Source organism: Trachypithecus francoisi, unplaced genomic scaffold, assembly GCF_009764315.1.
Source record: "Trachypithecus francoisi isolate TF-2019V2 unplaced genomic scaffold, Tfra_2.0 Lachesis_group10, whole genome shotgun sequence".
NCBI lineage: Eukaryota > Metazoa > Chordata > Mammalia > Primates > Cercopithecidae > Trachypithecus > Trachypithecus francoisi.
The window spans coordinates 94,049,957-94,067,988 of NW_022681455.1; the positions used below are offsets into that span (position 1 = coordinate 94,049,957).

At 35.9% G+C, this 18,032-nt stretch overlaps 1 protein-coding gene across 5 annotated transcripts in view; it reads right to left on the reverse strand.

The window, feature by feature from the left end:
- Nucleotides 1-18,032, reverse strand: part of RPGRIP1L (RPGRIP1 like) — a 104,888-nt gene that overhangs the window by 67,129 nt on the left and 19,727 nt on the right. For all 5 annotated transcript variants that reach the window (XM_033218418.1, XM_033218417.1, XM_033218415.1 and 2 more), the window contains 4 exons: nucleotides 11,044-11,149; nucleotides 8,464-8,610; nucleotides 7,106-7,179; nucleotides 454-593 (listed from right to left, as the gene is read on the reverse strand). In XM_033218418.1, the coding sequence (XP_033074309.1) occupies nucleotides 454-593; nucleotides 7,106-7,179; nucleotides 8,464-8,610; nucleotides 11,044-11,149 (467 nt within the window). The remainder of the gene's footprint in view (nucleotides 1-453; nucleotides 594-7,105; nucleotides 7,180-8,463; nucleotides 8,611-11,043; nucleotides 11,150-18,032) is intronic.

The following is an 18,032-nucleotide window of genomic DNA, read 5'->3' on the forward strand; positions in this document are numbered from 1 at the left end:
GCCATTACACTTGCCACCACCTCACATATTACATATTTATTTAATTGTTGTAGTTTCTTCCTATTAAATTTATATTTTATGAGGGAAAGACCTTTGTTTCTATTCATTGCTGTATCCCCAGAAATTAGAACAGTGTCTAGCACTAACTGGTGCTCAATAAATACTTGTTGACTGTTGAGTAAAGAAAGGCTTAGAATTTAGGAAAATTGAACAATTAAAAACAACCTAAATAAGAACAGCTATGAGAAAAAGTAATTCTTTTGGCATATACACCAGGCTGAGTATGAGAAATTTTGACCAACCACTGAATTCATGAGAGTGGATGACTGTGTTTGCCCCTCACACATCGCAGGGTGAGTAGCAAACAGTAGGCACCAGAGTAAGTACTGACTGATTAAATGAACAAACATTAGATGTCTGAAATGAGAAAGGCAGTGGTTATTTTAAATATACCTCTTTCAGTTTTTAATCTGTCAAGGATTTCAGTTTTGTCTGTTAAGTCAGACTTCAAGGCAGTCTCGAGCTGAGCAATCTGTACTTTCAGTTGCTGCTCCTTTAACTTCCATTGCTCTTCATGGGCAGCACTGAAGGCACTGCAAAACACACGTGACATGCAAGGAAAGCTTGGAAATCAGCTTCAACCGAAAATAATAAAGAGAAAAGCTTTTAGTGGCACAGAGACCACTGTCATCATGTCTTAGGAATTAAGTAAACATATGCTGGTCTGCTGCTGTTGAAACCAAGGCGCCTTTCTCAGGCTGCGGTTAGGGAACATGAAAGAGTTTGTGGGATGAGCAAAGGAACTGGCCTTAATTTAGAGCTCTAAAGTCAGAAAAGCTGGCAGTGTGCTGCTTTTGTGGGACTAGTAAAGGAATTTAGATACTGTACATTCTCCAGAGGAATCCACAATTCCAAACCTCAGCAATTGACATCGTACAAAACCATTCTCTCCCACATACAAACCTCTTAATACAGAGAAAACGGACTTTCCACCTGATCTTTAATTCTGTGAAACTTTTAGAGTCTCTGATAATAACATGTTCACAAAATAATGGCCACAGAATGATAGCATATTGAAACGAAGTAGTGATAATACAGGTTTTGATAAAAAACAAAAAACAATAGGCTAAAAACAGTTTTAGTTGTTAACACATGATTGGAATGAAAACCAGTGCTCTGTGCCTGATAAGAATGATGAAAATAGAATTACTATTACCCAATAAAAGTACAGCAGTTTAAAACATGGTTAAAATTTGCTAATGATCAAGAATCAGCATATTAGAAGAAAGAACCGGTTGAAACATAACTAAGCGATGCACAGAAAGGATACCATAAACATTTGTTTACGCCAGTGATTCCCAAACACTGACGGAAATACTGGTAGTAGGCCAGCTGCAGTAAGGACAATTGGAGAGATTTTAAAATGAAGATTCCAGGGCCCAGGTATTCATATTTTTATAACGCTCCCCAGATGAGAGCCAGGTTTTGGAAAAACTGATCTTGATCTGAATTTCAGCAGAAAACCATTATCTGTGAAGCTTGATATGACTGAATAATCATCAGCAGCTTTGACCATCTAGTTATTTTAAGCCCAGTAAATACAATAAAAACTTATAAAATCTGGTTTTATACTGATGATGAAGTAAATGGAAAAGAAACATATTACTGAAAATTGCCCTTAATGTTGCTCCCAACTAGTCTTCAGTTTTTATTCCAAAAAAGATACTTTTCTGAGAGGCATAGCTTTTCAAAAGAGCAAAATTGTGTATTCATTTCACATTTTGAATATTTTACTGCCTTTAAGATAACACGACCTTGAAAATAAATGGAATTCTGGAAGCTTCTCTAAATATGACATCTGTTTCTTCTATTAGTGTTCTCATTTCACTTATGGAACCTTAAAAAAATATAGAATCTATATACCAATTATTTAAGTTGATTTTATCAAAGGTACAATGACCTAGACTTAAATGAAATCCAAATAAAATATGCATTTTAAATACTAAATAATTTTCTTTTTTATGTTTGTTTTTAAAATAAAGAACAAATATAATTTCTATGTATGGCCAAATTGTATATATCAAACACATCCATATATATGCATGAATGTGAGTACATCTACGTGTGTGTATATATATGTGTGTGTGTGTGTGTGTGTATGTATATGCATGTGTCTTATTTTATTAAAAACATGTACCACCCGGAAAAAAAATTAGCATGATGAAATAGGCACAACTATACATTATATCAGATGCCAAAAATTAGAAACAGTAGTGTTCCAATAGCATTAGTACCAGCGAAAAGATCACCAACGGCTAATCTGGCAGAAACATCAGAAGCTGTATGTGTTTAAATTAAGAACAATTTAGCAGCCTGGGTTTTCCAAACCCACAAAATACTAGTGTAAATCAGCATAAGTCAATCTGAATTTAGTCCACTGCTATCTTCCCTCTAAATTTAGGATTACATTCCACTGGAGTTTCATGAGGAATTCCTTTTGAATTTACTGTATTCCTCTATGCTTAGAGCCATCTGTGTAACTATAAATGGTGAACCACATCTGGCTCCATTTTCTTTGTAAGGGCTGTGCACATGATTAAATCTGCGTATGAGAACAGTCTTTGAGAACGTTTGATTCATGAAAATGTTTTTGTATATTGCCTATAGTGAAAACTGAAGTGGGATCATAGTTAGTCTTTGTACACATTTCACTGTTATGTGATGTTGCAGGACTGATCAAATGTCAGCCTGCAGTGGAATGCCCATTGCTGCTTGTGGTCAATGGCATGTACACTGGCAGACATGGGTCAGCATACTGTAAATACACACCCTTGATCAAAAACATGATAAAGATCTAAATAAAGCCAAAGAGTTCATCTGCTTCCTAAGATCTTTCCTCTTACAGAAGAAATTCCATTTGTTCGATGTTCAAGGGCATCCTAATGTGAGAGATAGGAAAGAACAAACTCTAAATCATCCATAAAGAAATCCATAGTGGCCGGGTACGGTGGCTCATGCCTGTAACCCCAATGCTTTGGGAAGCTGAGGCAGGAGGATGGCTTGAGCCCAGGAGTTCAAGACCAGCCTAGGAAACATAGAGAGATCCCATCTCTATAAAAAATAAAATTAAAGGCTGAGTGTGGTGGCTCGTGCCTGTGATCCCAGAAGTTTGGCAGGCCGAGGTGGATGGATCACTTGAGGTCAGGAGTTCGAGACCAGCCTGGCTAACATGGTGAAACTCCGTCTCTACTAAAAATACAAAAATTAGGCAGGTGTAGTGGCATACACCTGTAATTCCAGCTACTCAGGAGGCTGAGGCAGGAGAATCGCTTGAACCTGGGAGGCAGGGGTTGCAGTGAGCCAAGACCGTGCCACTACACTCCAGCCTGGGTGACAGGGCGAGATTCTGTCTCAAAAAAAGAATTAAAAAATAATAATAAAATTAAAAATTAGACAGGTGTGGTGGCACATGCCTGTAGTCCTAGCTACTTGGGAGGCTGAGGTGGGAGGATTGCTTGAGTCCAGGAGGTTGAGACTGCAGTGAGCTATGATTGCGCCACTGCCCTCCAGCCTGGACAACAGAGCAAGATCCTGTCTCTCTCTCTTTGTTTTTTTTTTTTAAGTCACAGTTACTTTATTTAGGGCCCAAGAAAATTAATTTCATATTCACATCAGGATATTTCAGTTACTGAAAGAAGATGATGACCCAAATGTACTTGGAGTTTCATTTCTGGGAAGCATAAGCTGCTCACATTTGATCACACGAGATTTTATGGTTTCTAGAAGGTTACAGGGCACAGATGCTCACTTTATGGAAACAGAACACAGAGCATCTATGGGTGTCAGCAGTGCTCTTTTACATTTTGAGAAGTAGATGACTATCACATCATAAAAACTTGATCCACCCAATTCTTTAAAAGGTTAATATCATCTTAAAAACTAGAGGAATACCTTTTTAAAATAGACATTATATTAGGGTCTCTCAAGAAGTTAATACCTCAAAATCACATTCAACAGATTTTTTTAGACCCAGTCTCAAATTAACTGAATCACAGCTGGATGGTATCGGGGCAGAGGGAAGGGTGCAGATGGATAGGCGAAGAAGCTCTGAAGAGGTGGTGAAACCTACATTTTAATAAGTTTTCCAGGTTATTCGCATACATTATAGTTTAGGAACCATTGCATTTATCATTTACATGGCCCCAACACTAACTAACTTCAGAAGTGAAGCACAGCATTACCAAATTATAGCATAATTATATAATACTGTATTACATACCACAGTATAGAGGTTCTCTCTGACCCGAGAGAAAGATATAATTGTCAAAAATGTATTCTGAACTTTTAAATTGAACATTTCTTAAAGTTATACTTATTTCTTGGCAGTGTATCAAAAGTGTTTTGGCATATTAAAAAAGGCTCATACTAAAAAGTAACATGAGGGTTTTATCTTCCCAGATGATTCTCTAATATGTCATATGTCAAGTAATAAACACATTCAAAATTTCATTTGAAAAAGGAAGATGAGAATGCAATCTGCAAATCATATTTTTCTCCTGAAAACTAGTCAATTTTGAATAACAAACAAATGCTGTCCTTTTAAAAACATGTTATCGTTATGACTAAGCAAACAGGGAGTATGTGTAGTTTTTGATGAACATTAGTTGTTGGCAATAATGAATAACAGTGTCACGAAACAAAAGCGCTGTAAAAAATCTCAGAGACAATGTCGACTTTTGTCAAATTTCTCCAACTATACTTCTAAAATGTATCATATATTTCAAAAACACTATATTAGAGAATTCTGTAGTTCTGTTGACTATTATGTGTGTTTGCTGGGTTTTGTGCTTATGTGACATTAATTCTTCTTTTGACATTAAATGTTTTGACACTCATTACACACATTTCCTTGCATATATCTCACATAAACTTCACGTGTGAGCAGCATAATGAAGTCTGCTTTTAGTGTGACAGGAAAAAAATGTTAGCGCAAGCATAAAACATTGAAAAAAAAACCCTTCAAATTTATACTCTTAGATCATCTTCTAATATGGAAAGATAAAGTTTTATGGTGGGAAAGTAAATATGAGAAAAACATGACTTTCTCAAAGTTTCATCTATACATTATTCCCAGCTAAGTTCGATTTTTTTTTATTCCAAGTAAGTATGTTCAGTAAATTTTCAAACTGGGGAGAAGTAGAAAATTTGGAAGTAATTGCCATATGGCACTATTTTCTTCTATTTGGACTATGTAAATTATTTGAAATTATAAGATACTGAAGATACATGTAAATCAGTAAGAATTTCTGGATTTATAACAGTTCTGTTATTCCATGAATGTTTCCCTTCTGCATATACAATTTGTCAATGCAATTAAAATCAGAGAGATAGTGAAGCATAACAAAAAAAGAATTCAAGTTTTAGAGTAAAAAAAAAATCTGGGTTTTAGTTCTAAACTACAGTCTCAGCAATGCTGTGTGACTCTGCACAAGTCTTAATTTTTCTGGAATCTCAATTTCCTCATTTACAAAAGAGAGATGATATCTTCTCTAATAGGGTGCTGTGCAATTTGTATACTGACATTTAAACTTTTCAAACACACGTATGATTTTAACTGGTGTCGGAATCTACTGTTGGTAACCCTTAATATAATGAGTCACTGTACAAAGATAGTCCCCACAAATAGGTAAATAACATAGATGATACAAACTACTGAAATAATGCCTACGTTAATTTACGTAACTTTCCCGAAGTAAATAAAAATAAAAGCCTATCCTCACACTCCTTGGGTATAATTTGTTTAATTTACAAAATGTAAATTTAAGTTATAAAAAATAAGACAAAGAGCTAAAAAGTTAAAGATGCACAGATGCACTTGTAGCTCAAATGGTTATTTTCTGAGGTTTCAGCACATGACCAGTAGAAGTAGTTGTTGAATATCAGCTATAACATATGTATTTAAGTATATATTACATTTGCTTTCATGTAAACCTGTATTTATCATTTACCAGTATCATATACTAAAAAGACTTAAAATTACACACACACACACACACACACACACACACACACAGAGAGAGAGAGAGAGAGAGAGAGAGAGAGAGATCTGTATCAGTTAACCAAACCTAGATGTGGAGTATGATTTTGTTTCTAATATTACCAGAAAGCACTAATTTCTAAAATACCATAATTATGAAGTAGATTAAGAAACAAAATCGAAGCAGCCCTTTAAAATGTACCTTGAGATAAAGATGCTTGTGTTTCTCTTTATAAGGAACAGAGACAACTCTAAGTGAACACCTTTGTTTTTCCCTAAAAGAATAACTCTCAGTTAATAAGCTGTGGAGTCTAGGAAAGAGACCAAAAGAGGTTCAAATACAAGCTCTATTACTTTATACATTTAAAAGGTATTGGCTCAGCACAGTGGCTCACCCCTGTAATCTCAGCACTTTGGGAGGCTGAGGCAGGAGGATCACTTGAGCCCAGGAGTTCAAGATCACCCTGAGCAACATAGAAAGAATTTGTCACTAGCAAAAAATTTAAAAAATTAGTCTGACATGGGGGCATGTGCCTGTGGTCCCAGTTACTCAGGCGGCTGAGGTGGGAGGATTGCTTGAGCCCAGGAAGTTGAGGCTGCAGTGAGCCATGATTGTGCCACTGCACTCCAGCTTGCATGACTGAGACACTGTCTCGAAAAAAAGAGGTAGGAAGTGCCTCTTAATGTTACTTAAATTGCTTTATCTTCCTTGTTTGCAAAATGAGAATTTATAATACATACACTTCAAGGTGCTGTGAACAATTTATAACAATAAATGTAGAGTATCTAGCATGCTGTCTGTTTATAGTTAGTGTTCAACAATTGATAGCAGTTTACTGGCAACAAAGTGATATGGTTTTCTTAGTAGTGATAGGCTACTGCTCAGGTTAAACAACTTATTACCAATGTCTTTAAAAAGCTTGTATTTCCTTTATAAAGTTTGTATATTTCTTGCTATCATTTGTTGCTAATTCTTTGATCAACATGATCTATTCTGACAACAGCAAATGCTTTCATATAAAAGAGCACAAACAAGACAATGAAAGAACACATGGAATCATGATTTACCTGTCATAAAGTTTATCATAGTTTTCCTTTAAAAGTTCCCGTTCCTTTTCTAAATCATTAATTCTATCCTGCAGCTAAAATGAAAATAAAATTACATGTTAAGTAAATATTACATAAAACTACTTGGGGGTAAAAAAAACATAAAAAACTCTATATGAGAAGAGGTTAACATGTTTTAATCTTGATTGCTAAATGGTAGCTGCTAACCAGACCACTTATATTGCCTGCATTTAATTCAGCACTGATTCTTTCTAAGTTGTTAAATAAACGTGAAATTAATATTCCTGTTTTAATTTAGTAGAAACGTACACAGTGCTTTATGCAACATGTGCCAGAAGTCAGTAAAGAATATGTTAAGAGCTTGCTAAGTCCCGGGAAACATAATATTTTTTACTTTTCACCATGATAACTTCTGTCATTATATTCATTTTGTATTAATTTACAATTGGCCCATAAAAAATTAAAAGGATTGAATTCTTTTTAGGTTCATGGTTCAACTGTGTTGTTAATCACAATTTACTCTGAAGATACGATTTCTCACATTATCTGAAATTTATAAAGAGCCACTAACACATTTTGTGAATAAATGAATAAACAAAGCTATATACTGTTTTAGCCCATGAATAGTATTTTCAGAAATAAATGGAGTAATAATTACATCTCTATGACTAAAATGTAGATTTCCATACTCTAGCATTTATTTTTAAGTTTTATTCATAAGTATATTTTACAGTCACAACTTTTCCCTGTGGATCAGAGTACTCTTAAACTTTACTTCCATTTTCAAAATTCTCTTTTGATGCTAGTACGAGACAGTAAAGGATTCTCCCAAGATCAGAATAGAATGCAGGCATCTTATTTCACTTCCATTCTCCCTGGGAATAAACTTAACAGGCTACAGAAAATACTACGATAATAGGAAGATGAGTTTTCAAACAACTCCCTAAAAAAAATAATTTCATAAAATTACTGATAATGCAGAATACAACAGCCACCTCCTCAGAAACAGATATAGTCCTGTTATTTTGTCTTAGTATCTCAAACGATTAATAAGCTGTTATGGTTGAGAAAATTAAGTTCCATAGGTAATCTGGTATCAGTTTCAAAATGTTGGTTTCATTTTACTCAAGGATCTTTAATCCTTTGGGTAAACAGTGGATCTTGCCACATTTGCAATACAGTTAAACACTGATTTGCCATTCATATATTAACTACTATATTTTACTGTGCTCAAAACACCATGTATATAGCTCATAATTTTAAATAAGTAAAATTTTGAAATGTCTCTATTTTACTTTTCCAAAACAGTTACCAAGAAGTTGTAATGCAACAGATGGCTAAACTCTTTGGGAGCTTACCTCTTCTATTCTTCTTTCAGAAAACTTCATAGAATGTAACTGTTTCTCAAGACTGCAGCATTTTAAACGCTGCTCTTTAAGTTGCATGTTTAACTCATCCCCATTGGCCATCAAAGCATCGTGGCTGATTCTGAGAGTTCTTTGCTTCTAAAAAATAAAAACAACATCTTTTAAACATTATTTTTGGTTATGACTAATCATTTGACTAAATGATTACAATTCTATAAATGAATTTACTCCTGAAGTTCACCTTATACAGATTATTTTTTACATAACAAATTATGAGTATGGTGCTACTTATCCGTAGGAGACACTCTGAACATGTGTGTGGCATGAGGAAGAAAATACAGGGTTATGTTAGCATAGAGTCACATATTTTATTTTCCTCTAGTTTTTGACTTATTGATGGTGACCAGCAAGTAAATTTATTTTAACAATAACTTTTTTCTTCTTTTTGCTGTGGCTACATTGGTTGGACGTGCTGTCTAAAAATGCTGTAGCATGGGTCAAAAATGCTGACCACAGATATTTGAACTGAAGGGATTCGCCGCCACATCGTATAAAGAGCCTTGGATAGTTAGCTTTTAATTTGCATACAATTAAGTTAAAATTTCCAATTTAGTAAAATTATGAACTTTTCTTAATTTTTAAAAAACGGTCTATTTATGACCATGCTGTAAATTCAATTTTATATACTTTAATGTCACATGGTTTTTTTAAATAAAAAAGGTAATCATATTAAAGTCTTTTCATAGAGACCATATAACCATAACATGCATTGCCTCACCTGCTAACTAAAATCTCTCAAGTCCTACTGAAGTTTTTCTTCACTCATTTAAATGAAACATGGCTATTGAGCCATTCAGGTCAATTTTCGTTAATCTTGGTATTATTATAGAACAGTATCGGGCCGGGCGCGGTGGCTCAAGCCTGTAATCCCAGCACTTTGGGAGGCCGAGACGGGCGGATCACGAAGTCAGCAGATCAAGACCATCCTGGCTAACACGGTGAAACCCCGTCTCTACTAAAAAGATACAAAAATCTAGTCGGTCGAGGTGGCGGGCGCCTGTAGTCAGTCCCAGCTACCCAGGAGGCTGAGGCAGGAGAATGGCGTAAACACGGGAGGCGGAGCTTGCAGTGAGCTGAGATCCAGCCACTGCACTCCAGCCTGGGCGACAGAGCGAGACTCCGTCTCAAAAAAAAAAAAAAAGAACAGTATCTTCAGCCATTTTCTTCTAGGCTCCACACTTCACTGAGGCTGCTGGGTTTAACCTCTCAATTTTTTACCCTATGTCGTGATAGAGCGAGACTCCGTCTCAAAAAAAAAAAAAAAAAAAGAACAGTATCTTCAGCCATTTTCTTCTAGGCTCCACACTTCACTGAGGCTGTTGGGTTTAACCTCTCAATTTTTTACCCTATGTCAGCTTCCAAAAGAGCTGCCTGTACCACAGCAGACACCTATTATTGTTGGTATTTAAACTAATACCTGGGTTCACAGTTAAATAGAAATCAAAACTGTCAAAGTGATAAGAGGATGTAAAATCATTTTTCAATTCCTTTCTTAATTCTTAATCTTGGAAATGGCTTTCAACCATAGGGATTTTTAAAATTTCCTCCTTCTAACATCTGTAGATAGCACTATCATTCTCACTCTCTAATCAGTCTCCTCTTTTACAAACTCTCACATTTATGCAGAAGTAATTACCACTTGGCATTTAAAGAGGTTCCTGCAGGATGGAAAACAAAATCCCCAGAGCATGGCTGAAAAATATTTAACTATTGAATTCAACAGTGAATTTAGGCTTCAGATGACCCTTTGCTTTGCATCAATCTACTGCTCTCCTTGTCTTGGGACTTCAAAGAAAGTATTACTTCACATAAATTCTGTTCAACTGGAATGTCTTGGAGTTCATTAATTCCAGAATCTATGTTAATTATGCAGTGCCAACAGACAGAAGCCCTCAAATGGCATATTCCTGTGGGGTCATAGTCCTTGTTAAAACAACCATGGGCATAAAGAACCCCAAGTATTGTCAACCTGAAAGGTTAAGGTTTAAAATAAATACACTGATAGTTGATATTAAGAGTAATCAAATATTTTGAAGTAATGGTAGTGACCAAAAAAGAAAAAAAATCCAAATCAAAGAAAGTTTTAACAGAACATGATTACTGACCTATTCATCACTTTGGTCTATCGCCAATAATTTTATAAATGCTTAAAATTGAAGATATATGCAAATATAGCAAAACTTCAGTGCTATGTGTCCATAATAAATTCAGATAAAAGGAGTTAAAAATAAATTTCCTTGGTAGAAGATGATTTATAATAAATATGTTTATTATTTTAAGATGACACAGATATTTATAAAAAGTCCAAGCAGTTAATTATTTCTTTAGTACTTGAGTTATAAATAATAAACAATATATTAAGGGAAAGGATACACATTTGTGAATACAAAGAACAATCTTTAAAAATTACGTTTTAGTGTTATGATCATTCTGTTTAAAAAACAACTTGAAAACTACTTTTGAATCCTTTGCATCTCTGTAACAACGTAATGAAATAAATTATTACTGTACCTCTTGAAGCTGAATAAATTTTCCTTCCATTGCTGAAAGAGCATTGCTTTTCTCCACTAGCTGTTTATGAAGCTTAATCATTTCTACATTGTCCCGAATATTTGACCTTCAGAGTTGTGTTTAAGAAGAGAGACAGAAGTAAAAAATGCAAGTTAGAAGAAAGAAAAGCTATGGTGGAATCACAATTTTTCAATTAATGCTACACAGAAAATATTTATATACTTGTACATCAGTCAATGAGGTTTTTGGATTATTATAAATGCAGGACAGATTAATTATTTAAAACAAACCAATAATCATTCCTGAACTTTCATAACCTCAAACTCACAAAGTATGAAGGGAGCCCCCCAAACTTCATGACTATGTTACCTCTACAATTGATAATATGGATTTAAAATCATTTTATAGTATCCTGAAAGATGGCACAAAAACACAATAGTTTTTAGTACATCAATGATACCATTACCAAACTTCACACTTACTTTAAGGAGGACTATCATGCTACTTTTCCCTAAATGAAAAATATGCAATACAGCCATTCATCTTTCTACAACTCTCTCGATGCAAATGGCATCATAAGATTACCATTTATTGGAGTTTCCTCTTGGAGTTTTAAACTTTTTAAAATATTTGCAAAAAAAGTGACCTAGCATTTTACACTAATAATACCCAAAGCTGGCATTTAAATATGTTGCAGATGTGCCTTTAGCTGTAAGAGATCATTTGATGTCCACAGGGTATACAGAAACCTTATATGTTACAATACTATTTTGTATTTTTCCTACTGAGATTAAAGCAAATGCAGAATTTAACAGGAAGATCTAGTTAAAGGTTAATCATAGATCTAAATGAGTACCTGTTTTCAAAAGGCATTTATTTTCTTGATGGAGAAAAGTTCCTTAATTTAATACATTTTATATTAAAAATATTTTGTTAATTTTGAAGCTTCATTTCAGAGTTCACTTTTAGGAAAAATAAATGTAAAAAATTTAAAATCAGAGTTCAATATTTAAAGTAAGAGACTTTACTTTTAAAACTCATCTAGTTTACACATATTGGAAAAATTGTCATAATGCCCTACTGGAACCAGAAAATGGACTACAAAGCTCACACATCTGTAAACCAGCTGAGGACTTGAAATACTTAATTTTCCTCTTTGATATTTGAAAGTTCATTGTATTTTGGCATCGGACAGTTAGTTGTCCTCACACAGAAGATAAACAAGTTCATGGATCCGAATCTTGCCCAGGGTACAGTCTTAACATAACGTTAAAATAATTATATATCTAAAACATGTAATCTAGTAGTTCTGAGCACATACTCAACAATATACTCACTATTATTCACTATTACCTTTAGTCACTAAAAATACAATATATATATACAAAGAGAAAAATATATCTTAAAGTCTATAGAAAATATTATTTTTTTTCATATTTAGAAGCCAAAATATCATTTACTTATTTGCCCCAGCATTACTTGATTTGACCACTCAGCAGCGAATGACAGTTATTGATATGTAAGGAGAGAATGTGATTCAAATATTTTTAAATCTTTTCATATATTTCCAGTTGTCTCTGATATTTTATTTTTGCTTTAAAGTATGATAATTTTTTTTTTTGAGATGGAGTCTCGCTCTGCTGCCCAGGATGGAGTGTAGGGCGCGATCTCGGCTCACAGCAACCTCTGCCTCCTTGTTTCAAGCGATTCTCCTGCCTCAGCCTCCTGAGTAGCGGGGACTACAGGCGTGCGCCACCACGTCCAGCTGATTTTTTGCATTTTTAGTAGAGACAGGGTTTCACTGTATTAGCCAGGATGGTTTCGATCTCCTGACCTCATAATCCACCCGCCTCGGCCTCCCAAAGTGCTGGGATTACAGGTGTGAGCCACTGTGCCCCACCGCAGTATGTTGATATTTTTAAGATTCAGATATATTTGAATAATAACCATTAATTAAAGTAACACAGAATTAAATCTCTATAATCCATTCAAGCACATAGGGTGACAGAAATAACAGTTTCAATTTTAAATTTTTTTTGTAAGGCAAAAACCAGTAAGCATATGTCAAAAACTTTCAGTGGGCCGGGCGTGGTGGCTCAAGCCTGTAATCCCAGCACTTTGGGAGGCCGAGACGGGCGGATCACGAGGTCAGGAGATCGAGACCCTCCTGGCTAACACGGTGAAACCCCGTCTCTACTAAAAAAATACAAAAAACTAGCCGGGTGAGGTGGCGGGCACCTGTAGTCCCAGCTACTCGGGAGGCTGAGGCAGGAGAATGGCGTAAACCCGGGAGGCGGAGCTTGCAGTGAGCTGAGATCCGGCCACTGCACTCCAGCCTGGGCGACAGAGCAAGACTCTGTCTCAAACAAACAAACAAACAAAAAAATCTTTCAGTGGTTTAATTGGTGGGTGCTTTCCTGAATATTTTCCTAAACTCCTTGGAGTTTAAACTTTTCAAAATACTGCCAAAAACAGCGACAGGGCATTTTAAACTGGTAATGCCCAATAGGTGGGCATATATACAACTTACGTAGTATTTAGAAAATAGCAGTAATGTACTTTAAACAATACCTTAAGTAACAATGTGGTATAATAATGTTGTACTTTAAATAAAAAGTCAGTTTGCTGCAGAGTACATCTTTCCAGGGACAATGCTAAACTTGTAAGTCTTTAATAATTACTTTTATGTATCAGTTTTAGTGGCTTTATTATTATGCCTTTTTTTTTTTTTTTCATGTAACAATGAGAAGAGGATAATCTGTTAAACTAAAAGTGCTAGGTCAGTGATAACATAAAAGTTCAAATCAGCAATGTGATAAATGTGGTCTAGCCTTTATGAAGATGTGCAATAAAAATTACCTCAAACCTGACAATCAAATCAACATTTTTATATAGATGAAATATGGTACAAGAATAATGGGGGGAAGTAAGAGAGAAACAGGGAGGGAGATGACACAAAAAGATGACAAGAAATGTGAGAAGGATGCTGTAGGCAAGATGGAGCTAGGGTGCATAGCTAAGTGACCAGTCCTAGACCTCTGTGTTTGTGGAGCAAGGCCTCAGGTTGGTCTTTGAAGAACAGACTTAGGGCTAATTTTATGAGTAATATTTTAAGTGACTTCCACACAATACTTTTTTGCCCTCTTCTACACACTACAACAGGAATACCAAATCTTCAGGATGAAGACATTCTGACAGAAAGAATAATGCATGGTAAAAACATTCAGACATTCAGATGAACTCTGACAGTCATATACCAAATCATACATGCTGCATTACACATGGTGAAACGATCTGCAAACAGATATCAAGCATACTAATGAAGTGCTTCGTAAAAATAAATTTCTCAAAATTTTCATCAAGGATTTTGAAAAAGCCAGGAATGATTAAGTCGGAAAATGCAGTTTCTTTTCTTTTTCCTTTTTTTTTTTTTTTTAAAAAAAACCATGATTTAGAATTATGATCAAATCTTATAAAACTATGAGAAGAGTTGTTGGCCCATCTCTAGATTAAAAACAAACTGAAATAAATTAGATTTTATGTCAAAAAAAAGTAATCCAGCTCAACAACCTGTGTGCCAAGTTTCTCTCATATAATTTGAAACAGTCAAGCAATAAACTCTAAAAAAGGAATTTCTAATGGAAGCCTTGAAAACACTTGACTCCAGCTTTGCTACTGGGTGCCATAATAAATCCAGAAACCTAAAACCTCAGATACACTGGAGAAGTAAAAACTTTCAGCGGAGCTATGTAATGTATAGTCTGATACGAAAGCTTAAGAGGCAAAAATCTTTGCTCCAGTGAAAGTTTCATAGACTTTATTCCCCAGGCATTCAACTCCCCTCCCCCACCCTTTGCCAACATTTCATTCCTTGCTACCGTATTATGAAAGCTAAAAAACGTTTCTTGAAGTTTTGAGATAAAAATGTCATAGTATTTAACGTCATTTAGAAGAGAAGGCTTTAAAACACAGAAGCTAGGCTATGAGATTCTGGGAAGTAGTTAGGTCAAATATTTATGAGACAGAATGGACAGACTGTTTTTGAGTAATAGTCATAGGCTGCCCAAATTTTGGGCATAAGGTTGAAAACAACCTTAGGGTTAAAAAAAGCGCGCTAGATTTTCTTTTCAAACAGTGGCAGACATTCTGTAGCTGTATTGTTGAAGGAAACGTAGGTCATTCATAGTTTTTATTAGGGATACACAGATAACAATCACCAGCAAGGCTACCCCCTAGGACTAGGGCTACAGAAGGCTGCTAGTAAACCGAATAGAATAAGCTTCACTGAAATAGCTGAGCAAAGTCTATTTGAAAGAGAATGATTTTGCTCAAAATTGCTACTTGACTTCACAGGTGAAAACAGTGCTCTCTGATTTAAGATTGCTCAAAGGAAAAACACTGTCTGTGTATGTTTACTTGCCTCTGAATCATTACTTTCCTGTGGTGCTGGGTCAAACTATAAATCAGAACTTAGTATTTTCTTACTCTTACCACCCACAGGAATGGAGGGGACAGTTTTGTCAGCTCTCTACATGCATGAAATCACACTCAGTGAAGGACACTCCCAAAGGCTGGTTGGGGATAGGAAGAACTCAAATCCTGGCTCATCTTCTTATATGGACCATTTTTACGATCAAGTTTAATGGATTCCAACTTGAGATTTACAGTAAAAGAAATGGGAATCTGATTTTTTTTTTCCTTTTTTTTTTAGACGGAGTCTCACTCTCTCACTGGGGCTGGAGTGCAGTGTCGAGGTTTCGGCTCACTGCACCCTCTGCCTCCCGGTTCAAGCCATTCTCCTGCCTCAGCCTCTGGAGTAGCTGGGACTACAGGCATATGTCACCACACCTGGCAGGAATCTGAACCTTACAGTCAATATTTCAAAAAGCCCAATAAGAAACGTAGATTTACTGGCAATGAAGTTGCAAAAGTGAACTAATGGTTCTGTGTTGTTTTCATTTTTTATAGAATTATGCCAATCCAGTGTCATAACACAGATTATTTAACAATTAGCAGAAGGAGTGATTGGCATGATACAGGCCTTTGATGAATACAGTTAATTTAGTAGGCCAAATCTTTCTGAATACAAGGTCCCTAGAGAGAAAAATAGCTGTTGTTTAAAGGCAGGGAACCATTTACCCACTTCAAGCTAATTGTTTTACAGTTCAGGTGGTTAACTGAGGCTCCCAGAAGTAAAGAATTTGGCCAGAGACCTTAAGTGATGAAGACAACACTCAAATCTTGCTCTAAGAGTTAAATTCTTCCCATTCTTCAAAGTTAAATTCTTCCCACGCTTCTAAGTTTTTTCCTCTAAGATCTTCCTAAGTTTTTTTTTTTTTTTTTTTTGAGACGGAGTCTTGCTCTGTCGCCCAGGCTGGAGTGCAGTGGCCGGATCTCGGCTCACTGCAAGCTCCGCCTCCCGGGTTTAGGCCATTCTCCTGCCTCAGCCTCCCGAATAGCTGGGACTACAGGCGCCTGCCACTTCGCCCGGCTAGTTTTTTGTATTTTTTTAGTAGAGACGGGGTTTCACCACGTTAGCCAGGATGGTCTCGATCTCCTGACCTCGTGATCCGCCCGTCTCGGCCTCCCAAAGTGCTGGGATTACAGGCTTGAGCCACCGCGCCCGGCCTAGATCTTCCTAAGTTTTTAACTTTCCCTCCACTATCATGCATACACTCACATACTAGTAACTATTAGCTGTGACAATTTCTGTGGTTTATATAAAGTGGCAGGAGGGTATGTTAAGTCACTATCAAGGACATATCTTAGATAATATTAATAATAAAAACACAAGGATAAAAGAAATGGTATTTGAGTGTGAAAATTTTCATTGGGTGAACTCTAAGCTATTCAAAATAACAGTCAGAGCATGGTGAATATATTTTAAAAAATGACAGCTCACTCCCCTGTGTAATAAGGTCCGCATGGCTATCCCTGCTCCCAGTAACCCATCAGAGAACCAGATGTGCCCTTTATATTAGGGGGCTGGGCAATCAGGCAAATCCAAAGTGAGGGACATTCTGCATATGACTGTCAATGGGCTATAAAAGAGTGGGGGACCATTAGAGAATAAAGGATACTTAAAAGACATGATAACTGAATGCAACAACACGTGACCCTCGAGTGGATCCAAGATTAAAACAAAACAAAAACGGCTATTACAAAAAGACCAAGCTGCAAAAGATATTATTGGGACAATTGGGGAAATTTGGATATGGACTGTATATTAGATGCTGCGGCTGTATCATTCATTGTTAAGTGTACTGAATGTGATAGCTGTATTGTGGTTATATAGGAGGATGTCCTTGTTCCTAGAAGATACTTACTGGTAACTGTACAGAGGGTGAAGTGATATATGCACCTAACGGGAGTAAGGAAGGGAGGGAGGTGAAGAGAAGGGAAGTGAGGAATGAGTGAAGAGGAGAGAGAGAGAGGGAGGAGAAATAGGAGAGAAGAGGAGATGAGAGATGTTGAGAGAAGAAAAGAGGCTGAGTGAAAGAAGACTTAAGCAAGAGCAGGCTGAGTGCAATAATAGGCTTGTACCATTCAAAAAGTATGCTAACAGATGAAAGGTTATGTGAGTGCTCAACTATTCTTTCCACTTTTCTGAAGGTTTGCAATTTTTCAAAATGAAAAGTTGGGAATAACTTAGAGTGCTAGAAAGTAATGTTGTATCTGTGCACAGCGGAAAGAGTGAGCCCTTAAAGCCAAACTGTTTCTTATAATGCATGGCGCGAAAGGCCTCTCTGTTGCGAGATTTGACAGTCGGCTGTCCGCCAAAGGGAAGAAGGCAAGTCAGAGTGTCTGAAATACTTATGGGTTAAATTTCCTCCACTGGGACATTATGGCAGTTACATGATTTCTAATTAAGAAGGTAAACACCCTAACATTTATTTAAAAAAAACACTTAGTACAAACTAGTTACACATTTGTAAGAGTATAAATATTTTTGGAGTTGAAAAAGGTCAATAAATGGTAAAATCATTCTG